The sequence below is a fragment of the Loxodonta africana genome, chromosome 25 (assembly GCF_030014295.1).
Source record: "Loxodonta africana isolate mLoxAfr1 chromosome 25, mLoxAfr1.hap2, whole genome shotgun sequence".
Taxonomy (NCBI): Eukaryota; Metazoa; Chordata; class Mammalia; order Proboscidea; family Elephantidae; genus Loxodonta; species Loxodonta africana.
Genome location: NC_087366.1, coordinates 26547539 through 26572882, shown reverse-complemented (window position 1 = coordinate 26572882; position 25344 = coordinate 26547539). Strand labels below are relative to the sequence as shown.

The 25344-nt window shown below is 41.1% G+C and overlaps 1 protein-coding gene across 1 annotated transcript in view; it reads left to right on the top strand.

Annotated features, from left to right (window-relative positions):
- The window catches only part of PAPPA2 (pappalysin 2), a 341782-nt gene that overhangs the window by 205540 nt on the left and 110898 nt on the right, over positions 1-25344 (top strand). The window contains exon 14 of the mRNA XM_003410880.4: positions 24965-25136. Within this exon, the coding sequence (XP_003410928.2) occupies positions 24965-25136 (172 nt within the window). The remainder of the gene's footprint in view (positions 1-24964; positions 25137-25344) is intronic.

The window sequence follows — 25344 nt, the reverse complement described above, 5'->3', positions numbered from 1 at the left end:
ATGGGCAGAGGAGAGCTGACAGATGCCTGGAAGTGGAAGATTTGTTATCCATTTTGTGTTTAACCACTTATGTAGAGTGGCCTGTGCCTCCTACAACACTACACCTTTAAACCAGCCTGACTGCCTTGCAGGACTCTCATCTGAAGGCCAATGAGCCTAAATATGGCTCAATACTGACGTTCATGATCTTTGTCCTAGGCCCTTTGACTTTAATCTAAGTCTTAGTCTTGTTTCCCCTTCTATTATGTTGGCTACCCCGTTTATGGCCCTTTGGGCTTAGTCTACTAAGGAACGCCTAGGATATTGAAAACCAACCTTAGTTTTCCTGGTTTTGGATAACAATACTCAATAGGAGCTCAATACATTTTTACTCTACGGCTATGTTCAGCTCTAACCACTTTAGGGAAAGGTCCTGCACAACCTAACATAACATCTCATGAGTTGGGGGATCCAGAAGACCTTCAACCAACCCAGGATTTTGTTGAAGGCTTTGGGAAGTGGAAACCATATTTTTGATAAATGTGGCAGAACCTGGAATGTGTCTGAGATATAACCCAGGCACTACGTTGATTCGCTTAAGTGAATGAATTAACTTGCTGATAATCATGCCACTCAGTTCTCTACTTCGAGAATTCACAAGGTCAAGTCTAGAAGAATTTATCGATAGGAATATGGGCATGCGGTTTCTCCTGCACTGGAAGTTTGTTCTTCCAGTTATGTGAGTACAATGGAAAAGCAATTGCAACTTCTCTGACTCTGCATGGTGCTATATCCATAGGAGACCCATATCTTGTAGTCTATCTCCTAGTACCAAGTTTTTTCCAGAACTTGGGCTGAGAATGGTCAAAACTTTTCCTGTCTTTATATCATTTGCACTTACCCTCATATTTATTTTTCCACCTACCTACTCTATAAAAGGTCAAAAATGCTATGTAATTCTTCCAAATAACTGTGCTTCTTTCAGTTTTTCCTTTTATTTCAAACAGATTTTGCTGTTTATAGTTTGATGTTAGATAATCAGGTATATGAATGTTCATAGCAGTTTTAACTTAATTAGCATCATCTCTTCTGCCGGCCATTTTACCCCTTTAAATGCTTTTGGCTTTGGGTTCTACTTTTTCTGAAGTTAAAATTCCCACCTCTGCTTTCCTTTTGTCTGTATTTGTTTGATAAATATTTGCCTTTCTTTTATTTTTAACCTTTCTATAGCTTCACTGCCAATGAGCCCAGGGCATATGACTTCACTGTACTGTTTACAAAGACAGGAGGATTTCATCGTGTGAAACTACTTTAAGCTTTTATTCTAGAAACACATCTTACAATCCTCAAGCCTTTAGGGTCCTTTAGGACTCTGTAGCATTTTTACCTTTGTGACATTTATCTTTCAGGATACAACAGTCTTTGCCAGTAGTTTCCCACCTCATTCAGCCCCCCTACCCCACCAAAACCTGAAGTCTTAAATGAGTAAAGAAAGGGTGTTACTGATGGGAAATGATGGATGGAGAACAGGTCTCTGACCCCTGAAAAGCAGTGGCCAGTTTCTGGTCTTTATTAGAGCCAGGGAATTAAGAGAGCATGACCGGTTTCCCTCTCTTCTTTTAGGATGGCTCAATTCCTTACTTGCTTTTTTTCAGAAAACAAAAAGTGCATGCTTTGGCTTCCAGTGATGTTTCTCAATTTAACTCCAATACATTTCGCAGTCAGGAGGAAATCCTCACAGGTTCTGGCTGTCAGTCTTAGTTTTCAGTGTTAATAAGCATTTTCGTAGTTTTATATATGGTTGGTATGTAAGTGGAAAGCAGAAAGAAATTGCCTCATAGTATTCTTGTGAGATTAACAGAATAATACATGTGGAGCTTGTAGCATAGTCCAACACCTAGTGGGAGCACCATCCATGCTAGTTTCCATACCATTCTCCACCCGTTTTTTAAATCATCCTCATTTTAGGTGTGCCAGTTAACAATTTGTTGCTTCCCATCTCCAAATCCACCCTTCATTACCCTGCTTTTTACTCTCTGTACTAGAGCTAGATTCTATTAGCATTTATCCTTTGCCATCTGGCACAATGTTAACTTTTGTCAGGTAAGGTTCTGAAGAGACATTCCAGAAGGAAGGGGCTCCTTTTCGCGGCTCCTGTGTCCTTGTCTTGCTCCTATGACAGGATCAGCCAGTGCTGTGCAGGGTACTCATGGTCAAATACAGCGGCTACTTGAACTCACAAGGCACTGGCATCAGTTGCCACTTTATTACCATCGATGAAAAGGGATAGTCTGATTGATTGTGATGCCACTGTATGCAGTGGGTTATTAGCATCCCATTTCCCATGGGCAGGAGCTCAGCACTGTCCTTAGGCCCAAAGGCACAACCAAACCAATCCCCAAATCATATCTTGTAGTCTATCTCCTAGTACCATTCGCAGATACAGTTCTTTCTCAGTCAGGGCCCAATCAGGACAAAGCAATTAGAACAGAGAAAGTTTAATATAAATAATTTTTTAACTAGTAACAGAGAATTAACTTCGAAAGAGTAAAAAGAACCTTAAAAATAGAAGAATGGTTGATAAAGGGAGAAATCATTATTTCTAGGGCTGAGGGAAGAGTATTCATTCAAGGAAGAAACAAATGTGGAAGAGACTCCCCACCCAAAGTTGGGATTTAGATCTCACTGGAGAGGATGGGGAAACCCTGGTGGTGTAGTGATTAAGAGCTACTGCTGCTAACCAAAAGGTCAACAGTTTGAATCTACCAGGCACTCCTTGGAAACCCTATGGGGCAGTTCTGTTCTGTCCTATAGGGTCGCTATGAGCCAAAATCAACTTGACAGCAATGGATTTCTTGATTTGGTTTGGACAGGATGGAACTCTGGCAAACTGGATGGCAAAGAAGATTGCTGAGGTCTCACAGGCTGGGGCTGGCAAGCCAAAAACTGCTCACTGGGGCACTGAACAAAGCTCATTAGGAAGATGCCTGCTGCAGCATTATCAGGGCTTGCTGGAAGGATATCTTTGGAGTGCTACTAAAACTTTCTAGCAGGTCACTCACTAGGGTACTGGTGAAACTCAATGAGATACTGCCCACTGGAATGCCACTAAAACTTACTCGTAAGTTGCTCGTTGGGAAATATTTGAGGCTTGCTGAGAAACCAGCTAAGGTGCTGGTGCTAGTAGAACTAGTTGGGAAGCCATATGTGGATAGACATTGAAACTTCCCAGGAGTGGGCACCACTGGTTGTCTCAGACACTGCTGAACATCGAGTATATCAGAAGCAAAGGGAAGAAAGTACACAGAAGCCAAGAAAAGAAGACCCTTCCTCCTGCAGTATCTCTTCAGTGCCGTCAACTGATAAAACTTGCTGTCGTGGTAGTTGGCAAATGAGAAATGTTTGCAGGGCCCAATTCTAGTTCACTAAAAGGGAAATGAAGGGTAGATTTGGAACTCAAAGGCAACTGGTTGATAGGCAGAGAATGTCTTGTCAAATAACCAAGAAGAAACTCCTTTTCTGTCTTGTATGTTCAAGATAGGATTTCCTTTTATTTCTTGGCTTGAATACTAAGAACACTTTTCACTATAACTTCTAAATAGATAGCCCCCATAGAGGCAACTGGAAATGCATATTGTCTTCTTTTAGTGTTTTAAACTCATTTTAAGAACAGGGCAAACATCATGTAGAAGTACCTCATTAGCTTATTCAATATGAATACACATTCTGATTGAGATGGAAAAAAAGAAATAGATACTCATAAATATAAAATTGTAGTTGGTTCTGAGGTTTACCTTAAACTATAGCTTATTAAGGCCAAGTATTCTAGTATAAAATTGAATGGGATATTAATCTTTTACAGCAAATATCTATGTGAAAACCTAGTTATTTCTTCTCTCTTTGTTGTTCTCAATCTCATTCTTTCTCATTCACTGTATATAATCATGCTGTAATCCTCTTCATTATTATAGACAATTTAGAGTTGATTTTATAGCGATTTAGATCTAATACAATGAATATTTTTTTCTAATGCGTACACATTGTACACACATTGATGTATTTTACTTCAAGTGGAGGAAAGGTTTCTGAAAAACTTAGTGTAAATTGATTTGTAAAACTAATTACTCTATATGGTGTGTGTGTGTATGTGTGTGTGTGTAAAGAGACTAACATTAAAAAAAAAAATTTACTGAATGCCTACAATGTGCCAGGAATCATTTTTCAGTTGAGGAAATTGAAACTCAGAGCATCCAAATTCACCCTGAGAGAAGCAAAACAACGACCAAAATCCAGGTAATTTGTTTTTAGTAAAAAAAAAAAAAGAGTTTCCATTGTATGTTGGCAAAGTATTTCAGAAATACACCCATGTCTACTATTCCACTACTGTCTGAGAAATCCTACCTCCCTTCCCCAAACTATGTTTGGATTGGGGTGGCAAGAGATTAACTTGACCTAGATTAATTGAAGAACACCTATGGTTTAGATATGTTCGTATAAATGGGCATGTTTATTTTGAGTAAACCATGAAATTAAAAAATATAGATGTGGGCTCCAAGGAATATGGGGAGCTGATGGTGTTTGATGGAGGTGATAAAAGGTGGAGCTGTAAAGATACTTTAGACTCGTAGAGAAGTTCAGGAAATGGAGTATCTTGATTAGAACAATAATAGGAGCAGAATCTCTAGGTTTGGGGTCATTAACAAAAGAGAAGTTTTGACCCAGCTCCTATAGGGTCCTATCCCAGACAAAAAGAATCTTTCTTTTTTCAGAAAAGAGAAAATAAGAGGAAAAAAATCTCCTTGAGATTAGGAGTATGGGTAAACCATGAAGAAAAGCTGTAATTTTGATAGCCTGGTTTATGTCCGTATTAGTTTTCTATTGCTCTGTAACAATATTACTACAAATTTAGCAGCTAAACAAGCTTACATTTATTATCTCACAGCTTCTGTGGGTCAGGAGTCTAGGAAAGGCTTAGCTGGAACTTCTTTAAGGTTACAATAGGTGTAGGCCAGGGCTGGGTTCTCATCTGAAGGCTCACTGGCGAAGGTCCCCGTCCAAGTTCATGTGGTTGCTGGCAGCATTCAGTTTCTTGCAGGCTGACAGACTGAGGATCTCAGCTCTTGCTGGCTGTCAGAGGCTACCCTCAGTTCCTTGCCATGTAGACCGTTCCATAGCACAAGTGGCAGCTTGCTTCTTCACAGTCAGCAAGAGTCTCTCAGCAAGAAAATCATACGATGCTATGTGACATAATCACCGAAAGGACATCTCATCAACTTTGCCATATTCTATTGGTTAGAAGTAAATCACTGGTGCCACCCACACTCAAGGAAAGGGAATTACACAATGACATGAATACTAGCAGGTGATCAAATCCACCACAATATGTTTGCCTGGGACAGGAGAACCTGTGCATAGACACTGGCGCTATACCTAACTGCAGGTGCTCATATCCTATAGTCTACATAGTTTCAACTCACTAAGCAGCTTGGGCCACAAGGGGCATGTGAGGAATTTGCATGCAAGAAAAATTTATGAGTGATTCCAAGAGCAAGGACTTCACACCGAAATTCCCCTTTCTCTGCAGGTGGATTATCTCAGCAGCCCTCTACCACAGTGTCCTCTCAGCTCGCCATTATCCAGATCTACCGTGTCTACTTCGTTAATGATCCCTGTCTAGATCTTATTCCAGGCTCATTTCCTTTATTCTTTTCCTTTCGTCAGAGCCACCTTCTCTATGGCTCAACTGGAGTTGTTATGGATTGACCCAAGTGAAATTTCATCCGTAATATCAATTTGTTTTTTAGAAAATCGTAAAATTATATAAAAATCCAAAAATAGGAAAAGTTTTTATTATTGAAGTATCTGATTCTTTTCGTAATGCTGGATCATTGAGAGTTAATTGTCTTACAATCTTGGCCTAGTAAAATATGGATATATGTGTGTGTGTGTGTGTGTGTAATGTATGTAGTGTGTGTGTGTGGTGTGTGTGCATTTCACTTTATGTAAGACAATCTTTTGGAAAAGGTTAATGTGCATTAATTTTTAAAACTAGTGTTTTAAATTATCTCACTTTTTCAATGATTTTGGTATTCAAAGGCGTATTAGGTTTTAAGCAAAACATAAATATTGTAAAAAGTAGCATTATCCCCAGATTTTCTCCTCATCCTTCCCTTCCTCTTCTTCCTCTCTCTTCCCTTCATGAATATGCATTTTCCTATTTACTTAAGGCAAGCTAAGCATGACAGATAAAACCTAAGGCAGGGAAAAATAATGAACAGGCACATTATATTCTTGTATGATTCTCTATTCAAGGCAATGACCCCTAAGCTGAGAATTTACTTCTTGCTTTAAATGTATTTACTATTAGGGCATTATTATGGATAGTGGTGGGAGTTCGGTCTCCAACCCTTGTATATTTATCATAAAAATCCACATACATATTCAAGTAATTTTATAATTATCATGCTTGCCATGTTTTGTTAATCATACTTGGGTAAAGAAGAAGGTTAGATTATTGTAAAAACTGAATGTCTTAGTCTCTTAGTTCTGCTATAACTGAAATACCACAAGTGGGTGGCTTTAAGGAACAGAAATGTACTTTTTCACAGTTTAGGAGGCTAGAAGACCAAATTCAGGGTGCCGGCTCTAGGGGAAGACTCTCCCTGTTCGCTCTGGGGAATAAATCTTGTCTCTTTTGGCTTCCGTTCCTCAGTTTCTTGGTGACCTCCACCTGGCATCAATCTTCCCGCATCTGCGATTGCTTGCTTTTGTGCTTAATCTGCTCCTTATGTATCTTGAAAGTAATTGACTTAAGATATACCCTACACTGATACAGCCTTATTAACATAACAGAGAAAAGCATATTCCCAAAAAGTGTTACATCCATAAGTATAGGGATTAGGATTTACAACACATACTTTGGGAGAGAGGGGACACAATTCAATGCATAATGCTGAGTAATCAAAAAAAAAATGCTTATGTGCCTTGGAATGGCACAGGACCCATGAATAGAGACTGGCAGACTTAGATATATGCATACTAGTTTACTCACCTTCATTGTCTCTGTGTAGCCTCTTTTCTCCAGGTTACTGTTTCCTAAAGCAAAGTCTACACAAATAACCCAGGGGACAGACAAATCAACAGTTGGCTATAACCAACTAACTCACACTATCTATTTGCAAATTCATAGTTTTGGTGGTATGCAGGGTTAACTTTACCTCAGGCTGATCGGCCCTTGCTGGTTGGCCTCATCATACCCCCTCCCAATACCATCCCTGTGCTTGTGAATACAAAAGGTGTCTTCAACCTCTGAAAAGCATTCTTGAAAAGGTAGGTCCCCTGCCTGAGATACAGCCTGGCTCATTAAGGCAAATACAGTTGATTTCTGGGTTATCTTCCACTGTCCTGAAGAATTCACTGTTGTTGTTGTTGTTGGGTGACATTGAGTTGGTTCCAACTCATAGCAACCCTATGCACAACAGAACGAAACACTGCCGGGTCCTGCGTCATCCTTACAATCGCTGTTATGCTTGAGCTCATTGCAGCCACTGTGTCAATCCACCTCATTGAGGGTTTTCCTCTTTTCCGCTGACCCTGTACTCTGCCAAGCATCATGTCCTTTTCCAGGGACTGATCCCTCCTGACAAAGTGTCCAAAGTATGTAAGACACAGTCTCGCCATCCTTGCCTCTAAGGAGCATTCTGACCGCACTTCGTCGAAGACAGATTTGTTCGTTCTTTTGGCAGTCCATGGTGTATTCAATATTCTTCACCAACACCACAATTTAAAGGCATCAACTCTTCTTCAGTCTTCCTTAATAATTGTCCAGCTTTCACATGCATATGGTGCGATTGAAAATACCATGGCTTGGGTCAGGTGCACCTTAATCTTCAGGGTGACGTCTTGGCTCTTCAACACTTTCTAGAGGTCCTTTGCAGCAGATTTGCCCAATGCAATGTGTCTTTTGATTTCTTGACTGTTGCTTCCATGGCTGTTGATTGTGGATCCAAGTAAAATGAAATCCTTGACAACTTCAATCTTTTCTCTGTTTATCATGATGTTGCTCATTGGTCCAGTTGTGAGGATTTTTGTTTTCTTTATGTTGGGATGCAATCCATACTGAAGGCTGTGGTCTTTGATCTTCATTAGTAAGTGCTTCAAGTCCTCTTCACTTTCAGCAAGCAAGGTTCTGTCATCTGCATAATGCAAGTTGTTAATGATCCTGATGCCCCGTTCTTCTTCATATAGTCCAGCTTCTCAGATTATTTGCTCAGCATACAGATTGAATAGGTATGGTGAAAGAATACAACCCTGACGCACACCTTTCCTGACTTTAAACCAATCAGTATCCCCTTGTTCTGTCTGAACAACTGCCTCTTGATCCATGTAAAGGTTCCTCATGAGCACAATTAAGTGTTCTGGAATTCCCACTCTTTGCAGTGTTATCCATAGTTTGTTATGATCCACAGTCGGATGCCTTTGCATAGCCAATAAAACACAGGTAAACATCCTTCTGGTACTCTCCGCTTTCAGCCAGGATTCATCTGACATCAACAGTGATATCCCTGGTTCCACGTTCTCTTCTGAAACCAGCCTGAATTTCTGGCAGTTCCCTGTCGATATACTGCTGCAGCTGTTTTTGAATGATCTTCAGCAAAATTTTGCTTGCGTGTGATATTAATGATATTGTTCTATAATTTCCACGTTCGGTTGGATCACCTTTCTTGGGAATAGACATAAATATGGATCTCTTCCAATCAGTTGGCCAGGAAGCTGTCTTCCATATTTCTTGGCATAGACGAGCGAGCACCTCTGGCGCTGCATCTGTTTGTTGAAACATCTCAATTGATATTCCATCAATTCCTGGAGCCTTGTTTTTTGCCAATGCCTTCAGAGCAGCTTGGACTTCTTCCTTCAGTACCACCGGTTCCTGATCATATGCCACCTCTTGAAATGGTTGAATATCAACTAATTCTTTTTGGTATAACGACTCTGTGTATTCCTTCCATCTTCTTTTGATGCTTCCTGCGTCGTTTAACATTTTCCCCATGGAATCCCTTGCTATTGCAACTCGAGGCTTGAATTTTTCTTCAGTTCTTTCAGCTTGAGAAACGCTGATCGCGTTCTTCCCTTTTGGTTTTCCATCTCCAGCTCTTTGCACATGTCATTATAATACATTACTTTGTCTTCTCGAGAGGCCCTTTGAAATTTTCTGTTCAGCTCTTTTACTTCATCAATTCTTCCTTTTGCTTTAGCTGCTCGATGCTCAAGGGCAAGTTTCAGAGCCTCCTCTGACATCCATCTTGGTCTTTTCTTTCCTGTCTTTTCAGTGACCTCTTGCTTTTTTCATAGTTGATATCCTTGTTGTCATTCCACAACTCATCTGGTCTGTGGTCACTAGTGTTCAATGCGTCAAATCTATTCTTGAGATGGTCTCTAAATTCAGGTGGGATATACTTAAGGTCATATTTTGGCTCTCGTGGACTTGCTCTGATTTTCTTCAGTTTCAGCTTGGCCTCGCATGTGAGCAATTGATGGTCTGTTCCACAGTTGGCCCCTGGCCTTGTTCTCACTGATGATATTGAGCTTTTCCATCGTCTCTTTCCACAGATGTAGTCAATTTGATTTCTGTGTGTTCCATCTGGTGAGGTCCATGTGTATAGTCGCCGTTTATGTTGGTGAAAGAAGGTATTTGCAATGAAGAAGTCGTTGGTCTTGCAAAATTCTATCATTCGATCTCCAGCAGTGTTTCTATCCCCAAGGCTATGTTTTCCAACTACTGATCCTTCTTCTTTGTTTCCAACTTTTGCATTCCATTTGCCAGTAATTATCAATGCATCTTGATTGCACGTTCGATCAATTTCAGACTGTAACAGCTGATGAAAAATCTTCTATTTCTTCATCTTTGGCCCTAGTGGTTGGTGCGTAAATTTGAATAATAGTCATATTAACTGGTCTTCCTTGTAGGCGTATGGGTATTATCCTATCACGGACAGGGTTGTACTTCAGGATAGACCTTGAAACATTCTTTTTGACAATGACTGCAACACCATTCCTCTTCAAGTTGTCATTCCCAGCATAGTAGACTATATGATTGTCTGATTCAAAATGGCCAGTACCAGTCCATCTCAGCTCACTAATGCCTAGGATATCAATGTTTATATGTTCCATTTCATTTTTGACAATTTCCAATTTTCCTAGATTCATACTTCGTACATTCCAGGTTCCGATTATTAATGGATGTTTGCAGCTGTTTCTTCTCATTTTGAATCGTGCCAAATCAGCAAATGAAGGTGCCAGAACCTTTACTCCATCCACGTCATTAAGGTCGACTCTACTTTGAGGAGGGAGCTCTTCCCCAGTCATCTTTTGACTGCCTTCCAGCCTGGGGGGCTCATCTTCCAGCACTATATCAGACAATGTTCCACTGCTATTCATAAGGTTTTCACTGCCTAGTGGTTTTCAGGAGTAGACTGCCAGGTCCTTCTTCCTCGTCTGTCTTAGCCTGGAAGTTCAGCTGAAACCTGTCCTCCATGGGTGACCCTGCCGGTATCTGAATACCGGTGGCATAGCTTCCAGTATCACAGAAACACCCAAGCCCCCACAGTACGGCAAACTGACAGACACGTAGGGGGAATTCACTGTACATAGAGGAATGGAGGGATGTGGTAGGAAGGAAAGCAATTTTTCCATTGCTCTTCACTTCTGTTGTTTTAAGTGTTCCCAGAGAATTTCTGGGAAAAGTGACTGCTCTGCATTTTGAGGTTGCAGGGACTCAGGTGTAAAAATGTTTTTTTCCTGGTTATACACTCGGTTAAGGGTAGAGCTGGGGCTAGGTCGTTAGGCTTCTGCGCCCTAGGCCAGGACCACACAGCCAAGAGCACAGCTCAGTACCTTGGCATTTCATCCCTGCTGTAATCAGTCTCTGAGTCTGGTCTTGGTAATAAGATCTTTCCATCTCTATGATCTGTCATTGTGCTTCATGCTTCATTATTCTCTGGAACCCTCTTTGCTGCCGATTTACCAATTCTTACCATGGTTTAATTATTTGGAGTTCAGATTTGAAATACCAATCCTTTCCCCTCTTCCTGCACCTGGATTAGGCTTCTGTGCCCTGCCAGACCTCTTCGTCCTCTGCTCAGTTGTATGGGTTCTTTGGTTCACCTCTCTTCTGATAAATTTATGAAATGAAAGGCTCCTTCCTTTCTTTTGCTAGGGGCTGCAGGCTAAAGCATTTATTTATTTTCTGGCTCCTGTCTTTTATTTTTAGCAGAGGGTTTCCTTTTAATGCTCCGGGGTGATGGGAAGTGTTCTCTCTTGCTGCTGGGAAAGGCACTATGGAAATGAAATATGTATTGCTTTTCTACTCATTTGATTATCTTCGTTCCCAAAGCAGTTTAGCAAATTAACGCTGAATTTGTTTTTGTTTCTGCCCAGTTTCTTGTAAGCAAGGAAAGAATTATAGCTGTTCAATTGTTCCCTAGATTTGTTGCCTAACTTCCTTTCCCCAGAATGATTTGTCCACGAAATAAGAGGGAAGAAGAACCCCCTGAAGAGAATTCTGGCTCCCCTGGCTGATGATGGTTGGCTTGGTGGACAACACGTTTGCTTTCGGGGGAGGGGACATGGTGAAGTATTTGTCTTTTCAACTGTTTGTTCTCATGGGGTCATAGAGGAAAAGAAAAAAAGGCCATAGACTTGGTCTCATTTGGGGTTTATTGAAGCATGGCTAAGATTATCCTAAAAATAGCTTTGGTTAAAATATCACCTTGTCTGAGATTTCCTTAGTGGAAGACATTCTGAGAATCGATTGGGTGGCAGCTTTCAATCAAAAGCTAACAACAGGTAAAATCAGCCTTAGGAAGAATTGGGTTTGGCCTCCACCTCCATGGAACGGGCTTGTTTCAAAATAAAGGCTCCCCAGTGACTTATCACAATGTCTGAAATTCCACCATTGGGAATCATTTTCTTCAAGTCTTGACAATCTTAAGAGATCTCTTAACTCTGAGGGAAGTAGAAATGTTTTAAGTCTTGATCAGCTATTTATACCAGAAGCATTCTCTTATGGACCTTGACAGTTCAAAAGTAGACTAGGGCCCTGCTGAGATGCAACTTAGCGTAGGTATCAGGAAGTCTCTGATGGGCTCAGTTACCTCAGTTATGTCCTTTTTGGGGGCTCAGTTGCCTCATCTAAGAGAGAGAGAAAGTGGTGCTGAAAAGAGGGGTGAATTGAAAATGTTGCCTGTTTCCCAATTTTGCTCAAGGCTGGCTCTGTCATGGTTTGTATTCATGGCAGCTGGTGGAGTAAGCATACAAAATAAAAACAAATCAATTATTTCCAGGGTTCTGTCATTGTACCAGTCTGCCAAGTAGACAGATGCTATTGACTAATTTGACTATAAGCTCTGGTTGGAATGACACTCAGGTCGTGTCTGGTTCTGTGAGTGTAGACGCAACCTTGGAGGCAGAGGAAGGCTGGTGATTGGAGTGGCGGCAAGCCCGATGTCCAGACCCCTCTCTGTCACTTTTGGCTGAATCATCCAGTCTCACCACATGATTTTCCCTTCTTTGGCTCTTCTTTTCTCCGTAAGCAAATGGGCCATTGATGTTGCAAGGTTGGGGAGTGCTAGGAGGAGCAAAGGAGAAGAGACTAATACCCCAAATCTGATGTCAACCAAGAATTGGCACAATCTGGGATTAGAAGATGATGGAAACAATGTGAAGCTTCTGTTGGGGAGTCCAAAAACTTTACAGTGAAAGGAAGCCAAGAGGGGAGAAGGAGAGTCCCAAAAGTACCTAGCAAATATTTAATATTCTATTTCTGTTTGTGAATTTTAGATTCATTTGAGGTGCTGATTGTAAATCCTCAAGACCTCAACTTACTCATAGGTTAGGTATGACGCCTTCTTCCTGCCCTATAGATAGTGTTATAGAAATGATGGTTAGAATCTCCTGCCCATTAAACTTTGTTCACGGGACTGTATTATTCCCACACTTAACTCCATGATTTCACAATTCCCCCGGCTCAGTCTGTGAATGGGGCTGGGGAAGTGTCACTCCCAAATTAATAGTTTAATTGGTGCCCAGGGATGAATAGTAGGCAAGGGGGGAGTCAGCAGTGCAGACATTTGGACGGCTCCAGTGATAATTCCTCATTAGCAAATGCCCCACGTGGAGATGGTTACTGTCTTTGCAAATTGGAAAAAGAAAAGCGCATATTGGTATATATTTCTTTTCTTTTTTCAAATTGGTGATTGTACTTCCCTGGGCAAGTGCTAGGAAGCACATTCTCTGTGTACTAGCCAGCAATTGTTTTGACTCTTCCTCTGGTATTCCACATATTTTATAATCTACATTAAAATCATGGGTTCTGAAATTTGGTGAGACAAGACTTTTGAAAGGGAGTACTTTTGGCTGTGTGATGAAAATATGTTTCTCTTTATAAGGACAGGGGGCATTTGGAACCAGGCATGGTAAAAGCTGTACCGAGAATTAGAAATGAGTGAAGCAAGTTATCCAGTTCTGGGGTCACCAGAGTCCAGTCCTGAATTTACAAATAGGTCACATTTTAGGATGAGATAGAGATCTCATGACCAGGCTATTCTCAGAGGCCAATCTCTGTGATGAGATTTAAAGTGAGGAGCAGGGGAACCTCTACTTTCCTAGCATGCAGAAATGGAAGGAGAGGTCGGCTTGGTGCAATCACTCTTCATTTCTCTGCCATTTGAGGGAGAAATCAAAATTACTGCTGAGATTCCTCTGTTTCCCTCAGATGTGAATCTTCACAGGAGAACTTGAATTAATTTTTCCTTCCCAGTTGGTATGGTTTTTCCGTAAAACACCAGCCTAAGGAGGCTGAAAAAAAAAAAAAAATACATATGCTCTGATGTATATGATACAATAAAAAAAAAAAAAAAAACATTTCTTCTGGTTCCTGTTGTACAGAGTAAACATGGAGCCAGAGGTGAGAATGAGGGAGACTGGGCAGCCAGAGTAGAGACCTTTTTTTTTTTTTTGTATTGCTTTGGAGAAATTGCAAACTCCTTTAAGAATGAATGTTGCTGTTGCATTTGATTTTGCAGTTGGTGGTGGGAAGTTAACAAGGTCTCCATCTCTTCCAGTCCACTCTAAATTCTGTACATCCTACTCCCATCTGCTGCCAAAACCTGAGCATACATTCCTTCTTAGCCCACACCGTCTTTTTTCAATAGGAATCAATAAAACACAGTGGGGAAATGGAGAGAAATCTGATCCTGTTTTACTAGTTAACCTTTAAAGAGCTGTTTCTAGAGAAAACATGGGGAGTGCTATTTAGTCAATGGTGACATTTCTTGAATAAATGAATTGCAATATTTTGTTTAACTTAACAACAGAAACATTGGGACAATAAGTGAAAATTTATACCGGGTAGGAAAGCTTATGAGAAATGCTTGCTTGGGTTCTCCACCACATCCTGCCCATTGTTGGGTTTTCTGTACTCCCACTAAATACCACCATCACCTCATCTATGAAATCAAATACCATGTTAGATCTGGAAGGGACCTTCCAAAGAACCTAGTTCTACCCTGTCATTTTACAAATTTGCAAGCTGAGGGCCAGAGTGGTTAAGAGACTTGCTCCAGGGTCATAGAGCTAAGCAAGGGCAAGCCAAGACCAGAACCCAGGCCACATGGGTCTTAATCTACTACTTCTCCATCACACCATGCTGTTGCTGAAAAAGAGTGGTGCAGATGCCATAGTTTCTCCTGGAGTAACCTAGATTCTAGATATCAAGTTGTAGTCAGTATTTTCTGGATGACTGATGGAGGGTAGGACACTGACTTTTATAATAATTCATAAGTGCTACTGGAGCGTTAGTTAAGCACTCAACTGCTAACCGAAAGGTCAGCAGTTTGAGCCCACCTACCATTCTGTGGGAGAAAGATGTGCCAGCCTGCTTCCGTAAAGATAACAGCCTTGGAAACCCTATGGGACAGTTCTACCCTGTCCTATAGGGTCACTATGAGTTGGAATTGACTCAAAGGCAATGAGTTTAGTTTTACCAAAGCTGATGCCATCCTGATTTTGAGTTTGTTCTAAAGCCCAGTTAAATGCTTCTTTGGTGTGCATTGCAGTTTTAGTGAGGTAGAAAGTTCTGGAATATCATATCATTCTTTTTGGGCTCAGTTACCTCTCTCTAATATGAGGAATTTGGGGTAAATTACCTTTCAAGTCCATCTCACTTTTAGCAAGCTGTGGTTTCCTCTGAAATGTGCTGATGGTTGTTAAAGGTCTTCCTCACCCCGCAGTAGTCACATTATGGAAATAGGGTCTTAAACCTATAATCTTCCATTGACTCTCACCTGGGAGAAACAAAGGTTTCACTATAGATTCTGATTAACCCTGGAATGTTGTCATGGCCTTCTGAAATTCCTCCAGAGTGGCTTGTACACTCAGGGCAACATTGGCACAAAGCTTCAGGGCAGCTATGGGTAGAACGGCCAGGACCTTGCCCATTCATCAGGAGCTGGCTAGCTTCTCGCGGGTAGACCTAGGCTGTAAGCTATGACAACTTCCCTGTAGCAGCGTCAGGAAATGAAAAGAAAAAAAAAAAAAAAAAATCAAAAGAGGTATCAGGTTTGGCATTCCCTGGGGACAGCTCATAGAAGGTTTATTAGTGGGCCTGACACTCTGTCATCAGAGAATGATGTCTGTTGCCTGGTATCAGCCTTACCCTGTCCCCCACTAAACGCTGAAAGGTATAGGAAGACTTTGTGAACTTGCCCTTGAATCTGTCTTCAGATGGAGATGATGACTCCTTTCAATATAAAAACAAAAAACAAAACCTCACCCATTGCCATTGAGTCAATTCTGACTCATAGAGACCTATAGGACAGAGTAGAACAGCCCCATAGGGTTTCCAAGGAGTGGTTGATGGCTTCAAATTGCCGACCTCTTGGTTAGTAGCTAAACTCTTAACCACTGCACCACCAGGGCTCCCCTTTCAATATAGGGTTCTGTTAAATCTGCTAGATAGAATTTAATGGAAACCCTGGTGGTGTAGTGGTTAAGTGGTACGGATGCTCTGCATATACCGTACTGAAAAGAGTCCTGGTGGTACAGCGGTTAAGTACTCCGCTGCTAACCTAAAGCTTGGCGATTTGAACCCACTAGCTGAACTGTGGGATAGGGATGTGGCAGTCTACTCCTATAAAGATTACAGCCTTGGAAACCCTATGGGGCAGCTCTACTCTGTTCTATAGAGTCACTGTGAGTTGGAATTGACTAGGCAGCAGCAGGTGTTTGAGTTTAGTGTATACTGAAATTTATTTAGTTCACAGTTGTTGTTAGGTGCTGTCGAGTCAGTTCTGACTCATAGTGACCCTATGTACCACAGAACGAAATGCTGCTAGGTCCTGCGCCATCCTCACAATCATTGTTATGCTTGAGCCCATTTTTGGAGCCGCTGCGTCAATCCATCTTGTTGAGGGTCTTCCTCTTTTTCACAATGGTAGGGAGCAAATGGTGTTTTTGCCCAGGTTTTGAGAGTGCTACCTTTCCATGTGTTCTGTTTGTAAAGACTTGGAAGTGACTTTTCAGGAGTATTCTCCACGTCCTCTTTTCCCTTTCCATATCCTGTCTTTCAATGAGGGTGAATAAATCCCACAATGAAGCTTTCTCAGAAACAGCCATGTATATTTATAATCAGTGGCACATGGTTTTATTATTTTCTCTCTTCAGCTGTGTTCAAAGTTTCTTCAGAACAGGGCAAATGTTTTATGCTTTTGATATACCCTGTGGCTTCTAGGTGATAATTTGTGATTAATTTATTAAAGCATAATAGTTAAACATTGGGACCAGTTCCTCCTTCTGGAATCAACCTTGCTGTTTCATAGTCCTGGCCTGTGGAATTTATTGACATATCTTTCAGATTGCATATAATCAGATCTTTATGGCATTGAATTTCACTCCTGGTGGACATGAAAATCATGGAAACTTAAAAACATCACAGGTGCAAATGTTGCATTAGAAAATGTTGTCTATACATATTTTTGCAACAATAAAAACAAACAACAAAAATCACAGATTTCACTCCAGGACTACAGAATCAAAATCCCTAGGGGGCAAAACCCGGTTATCTACATATTTTTTAAAGCTCCCCAGATAAGTAGTCTAAGGCAGAGCAAGAGCTGAGAAAGCCTGCCTTATGACACATGAGGACCACTATTGTATGGAACTGCGCAAAAATACAGAATCATCACAGACCCATCCAAGAAAAGACATGTACATCCCTATGATGAGATAGTGCTAGGATCATGCTGGTATATCTATGAGTAGATTATATACATTTTGAAGAGAAGAGCCCAGGGTTAAAATATGTTTTGTAGGGGTAGAAAGCATTTCTTAAATCTCTCAAACAAAATGACTTTGGGCAATAAGGATCAGAAGACAGAGAGAATGAAGGCCTATAAAAGAAGTGGAAGAGGTAAAAAGCAAAGCTAGAATCGGGGACAATTCATATGGGGAGGTAGCCATATCTACATAGTGTGATTTCTAAGGGCCTGACATGCTTCTTCTTCCAGCCTACTGACTTAAAATTCCACCATGAAAAAACTCATTCCTTTGGCTTAAAACTTTGTCCCCATTAAAATGGAAATACCTGTGAATCACAGCTCAATGGGTTCATCACATCTTTACCCAAAAATACATTGTGATGGGTATCGGAGACAGTCTGGAAAAAATGGGTGGAAGGGCGAGGAGGTGATGCCAAAGGAGGAAACACATGCAGCACCTTGGAAAGAGTGGTGATTGGACAAATATTGTCAATTTAGTTTGCTATAGTTTAAAATAAAACATACAGTATACTTTTTCCCAGCCTATCCTGCTGAAGAGTTTCTTGGCTTACTCTGGCCTAGACAGCTTTGTCAAAAGAAAACAACAGGAAAACAACCCTGTCCCTCAGGAGATGGCCTCGTGGTCTCGGCTGGCCCTGAGAGTGAAGGCTCTGAGGTGCAGGCCCAGGATTTTCTTCTGACTTGTGTGGCCTCCAGCCAATCTCCAAATAGCTTTAGTTTCCTTGTATGTCAAACCAAGATAAATACCTAACATCCCACCCTCTGGAGCATTATATGGCTTCCCTCCTGCCACTTTCATTAACGTTTGTCCAAAGACCATATGAAGAAAGCTTTTGAGAAGTTTTAAAAGTAATTACTTTTACTACTAGCATTATCATTATGATAGCAGAGCTTATGTGGCATTAGGTAGAAAGGAGAACATATTGGAAGGGTGGGAAAATGGAGAACGCAATAACTTTGCTCAGAGAAGCAGTGTTTGTAGTAGAAGAGAAACACAGGAGGGGGTTTGGGGTTGAGGTACAAGGGGAGAAGTCTACAATTGGTACCAGATGCCATCAGAAACTAACGACCTGACAAACACCGTGCTCATAAAACAAATTCCTTAAAAAGGAAGCAAATGGAAATATAAGCTAGTGAAAGAATTTGCAGCAGCTGCCCTAAAACCATTTCTCACTTCATAAACAGGTCTGGGTATGGTGCTTTCTTTTTGGTCTCATTTCATTCCACTTTCCCCCTCTTGTATGCTCCCCTGTCTCACTACGCTTCCCTTGCTGCCAGTGCTGGCTGGACTTCGCACACTTGTCGTCATAGCAACAGTGATTAATGGAACCTCATCTTGATGGAAGGAAGCTCATTCAGAGTATTTGTTCTGTGTTTTGTCTCAGCACATATTTGTCTCAATGATGACACGGATTAATTGGATGGAGCCACTGAAAAACAGCACATGCTAGTTCACATTAATTTCTTGGCAATGAGCTGACATGAACAGAGCTGTTAATGAGCCTCTGTTTTCTAGTACTTACTGCTCAACACACTGAAGAAAATATTATGTTCTGTGGGCCTCAAGGACATATAACATCTATGGAGATTGGAATTCTTTAGCATTCCTAAATGAGGTGTTCTGATTGCATCCCATGGAGGATAGGTAGGTTTTAGCTCCCTTATCTAAATAAGTTGAATAAAGACTCAGAGACAAAGATTTATTTCCTGTGTTACATATCCAATTATCAGCACGGGATTGGGGGAATCCATGCTGCCAATTAGCAATCTCCCCACAATTCATATATTTCTAACCCATCAGGCTCCATGAAGTGAGCCTGAGGGCACCACATCATGATAGGGAATAACCAGAGCTTAACAAAGTATATAAGTTTGCTTTATACTACTCAACTCCAATCTCTCCATTCAGTCCCTAACAAACACATGAAAAAGAAACAAAAATGCCACTGACATGATTTAAATCCTATAGGCACAAGACTGGGGGCGGGGGGGGCAGAAACTTAACATGTTCAGATCAGTGCTTTTAATCAGCTCTCAATTATTTCAATGTGTGCATATTCAATGACATTTTATTTTCCACTTTCTTATTGCCCAACCCTTTGAAAAAATCATTGATCATTAACACAATTCAAGGGCAAACAGAGCAAATTAACGATGACAAGATTCATAGTAGTCATTTTGGCTAATATTTAGCAGCACTGGCAACAGCATCAAGAACAAGATAATGCTACATTAAATTTATCCTATTAGTCTCTTGGACTAGACTATAATTTACGCTAGACTTAGTTCTTTAAGGGCATGGCTCATTATATCCTCAGTACTCAGACCAGTGCCTTGCAAACAGTAAGTGCTCAGTAAACGTCTATTAATGAATGAAGGAATGATGGTTAAATCCTTGTCTGAGAATGAAATATTTGTATTTCTGATTCTCATGTATCATTTAAAAATTTAACAGAGTTCCCATTTTGATAGTCTCTGACTTACCTTGTTGTCGATAATATGAACAAATTTAATTCAGGAAATAATTATTTTGTCTACTATAACAAGGGGTATGGTAAATATAAAAGTGGGTAAGAGTATTTGTCTTTAAGAAGTTCATAATCTAGCTAGAGAATTGAACATTTAAGAGATACTCATATACCAGTTGCCTAGTTGATAAAAGGATGAGTGAATGAATGAGTAAATGAACGAACCAAGGAATAAACAAACAAATGCATAATTGAGCATGACAGAAGACAGAGTGAGAGAATTGTAAAAAGGGGAGTTATTTTTGAAATTCAACTGGGAGGATCAAAGGAGGGAGCTATCTGGAGGGAATTCTTAGGGAAGGGAGGCCTTTTAGAAATCTCAACAAATTGAGTAAAGGTACAGAAGTGGGAAAACCAAAAGATATGTGTGGCAAACAGTGGACAGGCCACTGTGGGTAGAACCTGGGTGTCTTGGTCATCTAGTGCTGCTAAAACAAAAATACCACAAGTGGATGGTTTTAACAAAGCGAAATTTATTCTCTCACTGTCTAGTAGGCTACAAGTCCAAATTCAGGTTGTCAGCTCCAGGGGAAGGCTTTCTCTCTCTGTTGGCTCTGGAGGAAGGTCCTTATCATCAGTCTTCCCTTGGTCTGGGAGCATCTCAATGTAGGAACCTCAGGTCCGAAGGACACGCTCTGTCCCTGGCACTGCTTTTTTGGTGGTATGAGGTCCCTGTGTCTTTCTGCTCACTTTTGTCTTTTATATCTCAAAAGAGATTGGCTTAAGACACTATCTAATCTTGTAGATCTCATCAGTATAACTGCCGCTAATCCACCTTATTATATCATAGTGATAGAATTTACAACACATAGGGAAATCACATCAGATGATAAAATGGCAGACAATCATACAAGGGAATCATGACCTAGCCAAGTTGACAGACATTTTTGGGAGGCATAATTCAATCCATGACAGTGAGCAATTGGCAGTGGAGTCGTAGGAAAGATTAATAACAATAGCTTTCATTTTTTGAGTTCCTATTGTGTGCTAGGCACCGTACTAACACTTCACATAATTTTTTTTATTTTTTATAATCTTCACAACAACTGTCTCTTGAGGTACATCTGAGGGAACTTCAGCTTCTCAAGGTAAATTGCCCAGGTTCACACAGCCCAAAGTAGCAGAGATGAGATTCGAACCCAGAAGCATTTGACTGCTAACCAAAAGGTTGGCAGTTTAAGTCCACCCAGAGGTCTGGCAGTCTACTTCTGAAAAATCAGCCACTGAAAACCCTGTGGAGCACAGTTCTACTCTGCCACACATGGAGTTGCAATGATTCACAATCAATTACACTAGTACTGGTACTAGTAGTATGCCTGATTCTGGACGTAAAAGGAGACTCAATTATAGAAGGCCTTGAATACCAGAGCAGGGAATTTGTATTTAATTCAGTAGATGATGGGTGCAGAGAAGACTTCTTCTGTCAGAATAATCACGAGTCCATTCATTTAGCTAATGTTTATAAAGAGCTTATTATGTGACAGGCATTGTTATTGGCACTGGGGATACAGAAATGAATAAAAACACAGGTCTACCTCCATGGAGCTTGCAGTTTAGTGATAACAAGATGGTCTACTTAGGAAGATAGCCAAGCCTTGTTTTTGTGTGCCGTCAAGTGGGTTCTGACTCATAGCTACCCTATAGGACAGAGCAGAGCTGCCCTATACAGTTTCCTATGCTGTAATCTTTACGGGAGCAGGTAGATCACCAGGTCTTTTCTCCTACAGAGCAGCTGGTGGGTTGAACTGCTTACTTTTTAGTTAGCAGCAGAGCATTTAACCATTGTGCCACCAGGGCTCCTTAGCCAAGCCTAGAGTTGTGGAATTGACTGTAATGGAAAGAAACATGACTGGGTACATCAGTTAGTAGACTTCATAGAAAGGCCCAACTGCAAAGCAATGGTCTTGGGTAAGATGACTGAGCATGAATGACAGGAAGTGGAGGGACACAGGAATCACTCCTGCTGTGAGCTCTGTAGGCTGGTCTAGCCCAGAGCCTGGCAGGTGGGGAGAGAAAAAGTCTAAGAGGAGCCCAAGGTTCATCAAGGTGGGCTGTAAATGTGGTGTCTCCCTTCACACAAGCCATGAAGACAGATGCTCAAACACATTTGCAAGGGCATTGGGAGATGATGTGCTTGATTTTGAACACAGCGGATCCACTAAGAGAGAGAGTTAGGTAATGTTTGGAAATGAAGGGAGGAAGAAGGAGACCTCAGAAATGGATTATAGGCAAGGGATATATCAGCAGAGGTGGCAGATGAAGCAATGGGAGTGGGTGAAAGTAACAAAAGCAACACCTGTTGATATGGCAACTAATATTTACTGTATTTTTATTCTCTGCTAACCAAAAACCGAATCAGTTGCCATTGAATTGACTCCAACACATGGCGACTCCATGGATGTCAGAATAGAACTATGCTCTGTAGGGTTTTCAACAGCTGAGTTTTTTGGAAGTAGATTGCCAGGCTTTCTTTTGAGATGACTCTGGGTAGATTTGAACTTTCAACCTTTCTCCACCCAGAGATTCCTTCCTTTTTTCCAGGTGTTTAAAAGCATTACCATATAATCCTTACAACAGCCTCATAAAGTAGATGCATCGCTGTCCCCTTTTATTAATGGTGGAATTGAGTACTTGGGTTGATTAAGGAATTTTCTTATGGTCACCAGCTTCTAGGTGGCCAAGCTGGGAATTATATGAGGACTGATACTAAAGTCTCCTTGTCAAAGGCAATAAGAACAAGAGAGAGAGAGAGGGAGAAGAAAAAAGAGCAAGAGTGCAAACAAAAGTGAAAGAGAGGCACAATGGAGCCAAACAAGACAGAGAAGAAGTTCAAGGATGTAACCTTGGGGATTATGCATCCAGAGGTTGTGCATGATTTACAGAAATTCCTGTGAGTCAGTTTTAAAGTCTTCAGGCTCCCAAACATTTTCTTTGTTCAATCCACGGAACTAGCTATGAGGGGAGGAGAGAAAACAATATTTGAGAAACTTGAAAGGGTTGAAGAATTAAGGAACATCGTTACAACACAAGGCTCTTCGTTACCCTCTATTTATTAATGGGGAAAGGTTTTCCCAGCTTTGTATTTATAAAAACACAAATAGAATTGATGTTGAACCATATCTTATTCTAGCAATAAGTAATGTCCACTCATGGATGCATGAATTAATTGGGGGAAAAAAAGATTCCAAACATCTCGTTAAAAGATGAATTTCCAATGGTATTTTATTTCTTATAGCTAATGATCACTGATGAAAACATGAAAGATTTTAATGTTGTTTTAATCACTTGTGAACTAATAATAATTTTGATGATAAATCAACCCTGAAGAAAAATTCTAACACTTTAAATTTTGTTCTGAAAGAACATGCTAGAATGATCAGTTAAAGACTTCTAGGCATAAAAATATAGTCCATTAAGATAAAATTCTGTAGTGTAAATGGAATGAAAATACAAATTCAAAGAGAAAAAGGTAAGATGCAAACTCTTTGGATGGCTTGAATCTTTTACTGTTCACATATTTTTAAAATGGGTAATGGTGGATGTAACATCACCAGGATAGCTTAGGTTCCACTGAAGAGATTTCTAAAGTGACCCAGCAGCTTTATTTTAATGTCAGTGTTTGCAGTATGCTAGTATTCCATCCTTTGCAACAATTTAAACTTCTAACAAAATCTTTTCCATATCAATTTAAAAATTAGGAAAGTGGGAGGAACTTATTGTGTTCAAAATTCCCTTTAGGGAATATAACTTTAAACTAATTTGAAATCTGTGCATTTAGACTGCTTGAGGCTGCCTAAACCTAGTTCATCACTCCCAAGGTCTCCAATATTAACAATAGTTAACATTTGTGGAGCACATTTATGTGCCGGGCACTGTTCTGCATGCCTCACATGAATTAAATCACTTTGCCCTGACTCTGAGGTGTGTACAGTCATTATCCATATCTCACCGGGAATAAGCTAATACACTGGAGAATGGTTAACTTGCCCCAAATCACCCAACTAGTAAATGGTGGAGCTGGGATTCAAACCTAGACAGCCTGGGGCCAATGCTCTAATTTTTGACCTCTGTGGTTCTGCCTTGGTAAGAGGGTGGCCCACTTCTTGCTCCATCATATCCTTGTTGCGGTTCCAATCTAAGCGGACTCCACGCTGAGTCTCTCTGAACTCTGGGGAGTTTATACATCTCTCCTTTTCTTGGTTGATTGGTCCCAGCAATCCTGGCAGCACTTCTCCTTTGCTTGAGGTGATGTCTCTGGGTGCACCTAACACAATGCAAGGCATCTGTGAGTTTCCTCTGCCTACCCTGGGCTCAAATTCTGATCAGCCAGTGCTGATTCTCAATGTCATGTACTTCTGTGGCTGCGCCAGTTGTTAAAATTATCCTTACTCATCAGTAAATCAAAAACCGAACCCGCTGCTGTCAAGTCAAATTCTGACTCATAGCAACCCTATAGGACAGAGTAGAACTGCCCCCTAGGGTTTCCAAGGCTGCAGTCTTTATAGAAGCAGACTGCCACATCTTTCTACCACAGAGTGCCTGGTGAGTTCGAATCGCCGACCTTTCTGTTAGCAGCCAAGCACTTAACCACTGTGCTACCAGTACTCCTTATCAGTAAATAGATGCTGCCTTTTCTGCCATCCCAGACACCCAGGCCCTTCATACAGGGCCCCCTGGAACCGCCTTATGATCAAACAAATAAAAGGTTAATGCCTGACCCAGACAGGGGCCTCCACGATTCAGCTCCTAAAATTTGTTCTGGGTCTGTTCTGATTCTTTGGGACCCAGCAGTACTAGTTGTCAGATATTTCAACTATTACTCCCTGATCAATTAATTTCTGGAACTGTACAGGACTCTCAGAATCCACTCCCCCACCTCATCCCATCACCTAAATCTAGTTCCTCCTGGGAGAGTCACAGGAAGTTGGTTACCACTGTGCATGTTTACTATGCTGCATGGTTTCAGAAAATATATAGAAGGCGGAGAGTTCAGCATAGATTTTGGAGAACAGTTATTCTCTCTGGTTTAGAGGCACTTCCCAGAGGGAGCTATGAAATCACTCCTGCTGCCTGGCTGTTGGTTCAGAGCCAGCCCTAAGATGCTTCTGTTTCTATCCTTCCCAGCTGTGTCCATCAGCCTTGTGGGGAGCAGGGCAGCTGTGCTCCATTGCTGCTTGATCACATGGATGTGGTGAATTGTACCTCTGGTGGCCCAGGTCACATGAAGTGCGCGGTCACCTGTGAACGGGGTTTTGCCCTTCAGGCCAGGAACGGGCAGTACCTCAAGCCCATGCAGGTGAGTCGGAGTCCATGGTCAACAGGACCAAGTTCCTGGTAAGAGAGCTACTCATGCTCTTCTCCTGGCTGGGTTGGAGAAGGACAGGTGTTTTTAAATTATTTGAAAGAAAAAAGGAGGACCCTAACAAGCAAGGATGAGCAGGTTTTATAGAAATGCAGGGTATATAAGAGCATGTGCAATTCCAATTAGCTAGGGAAGGGCTTAC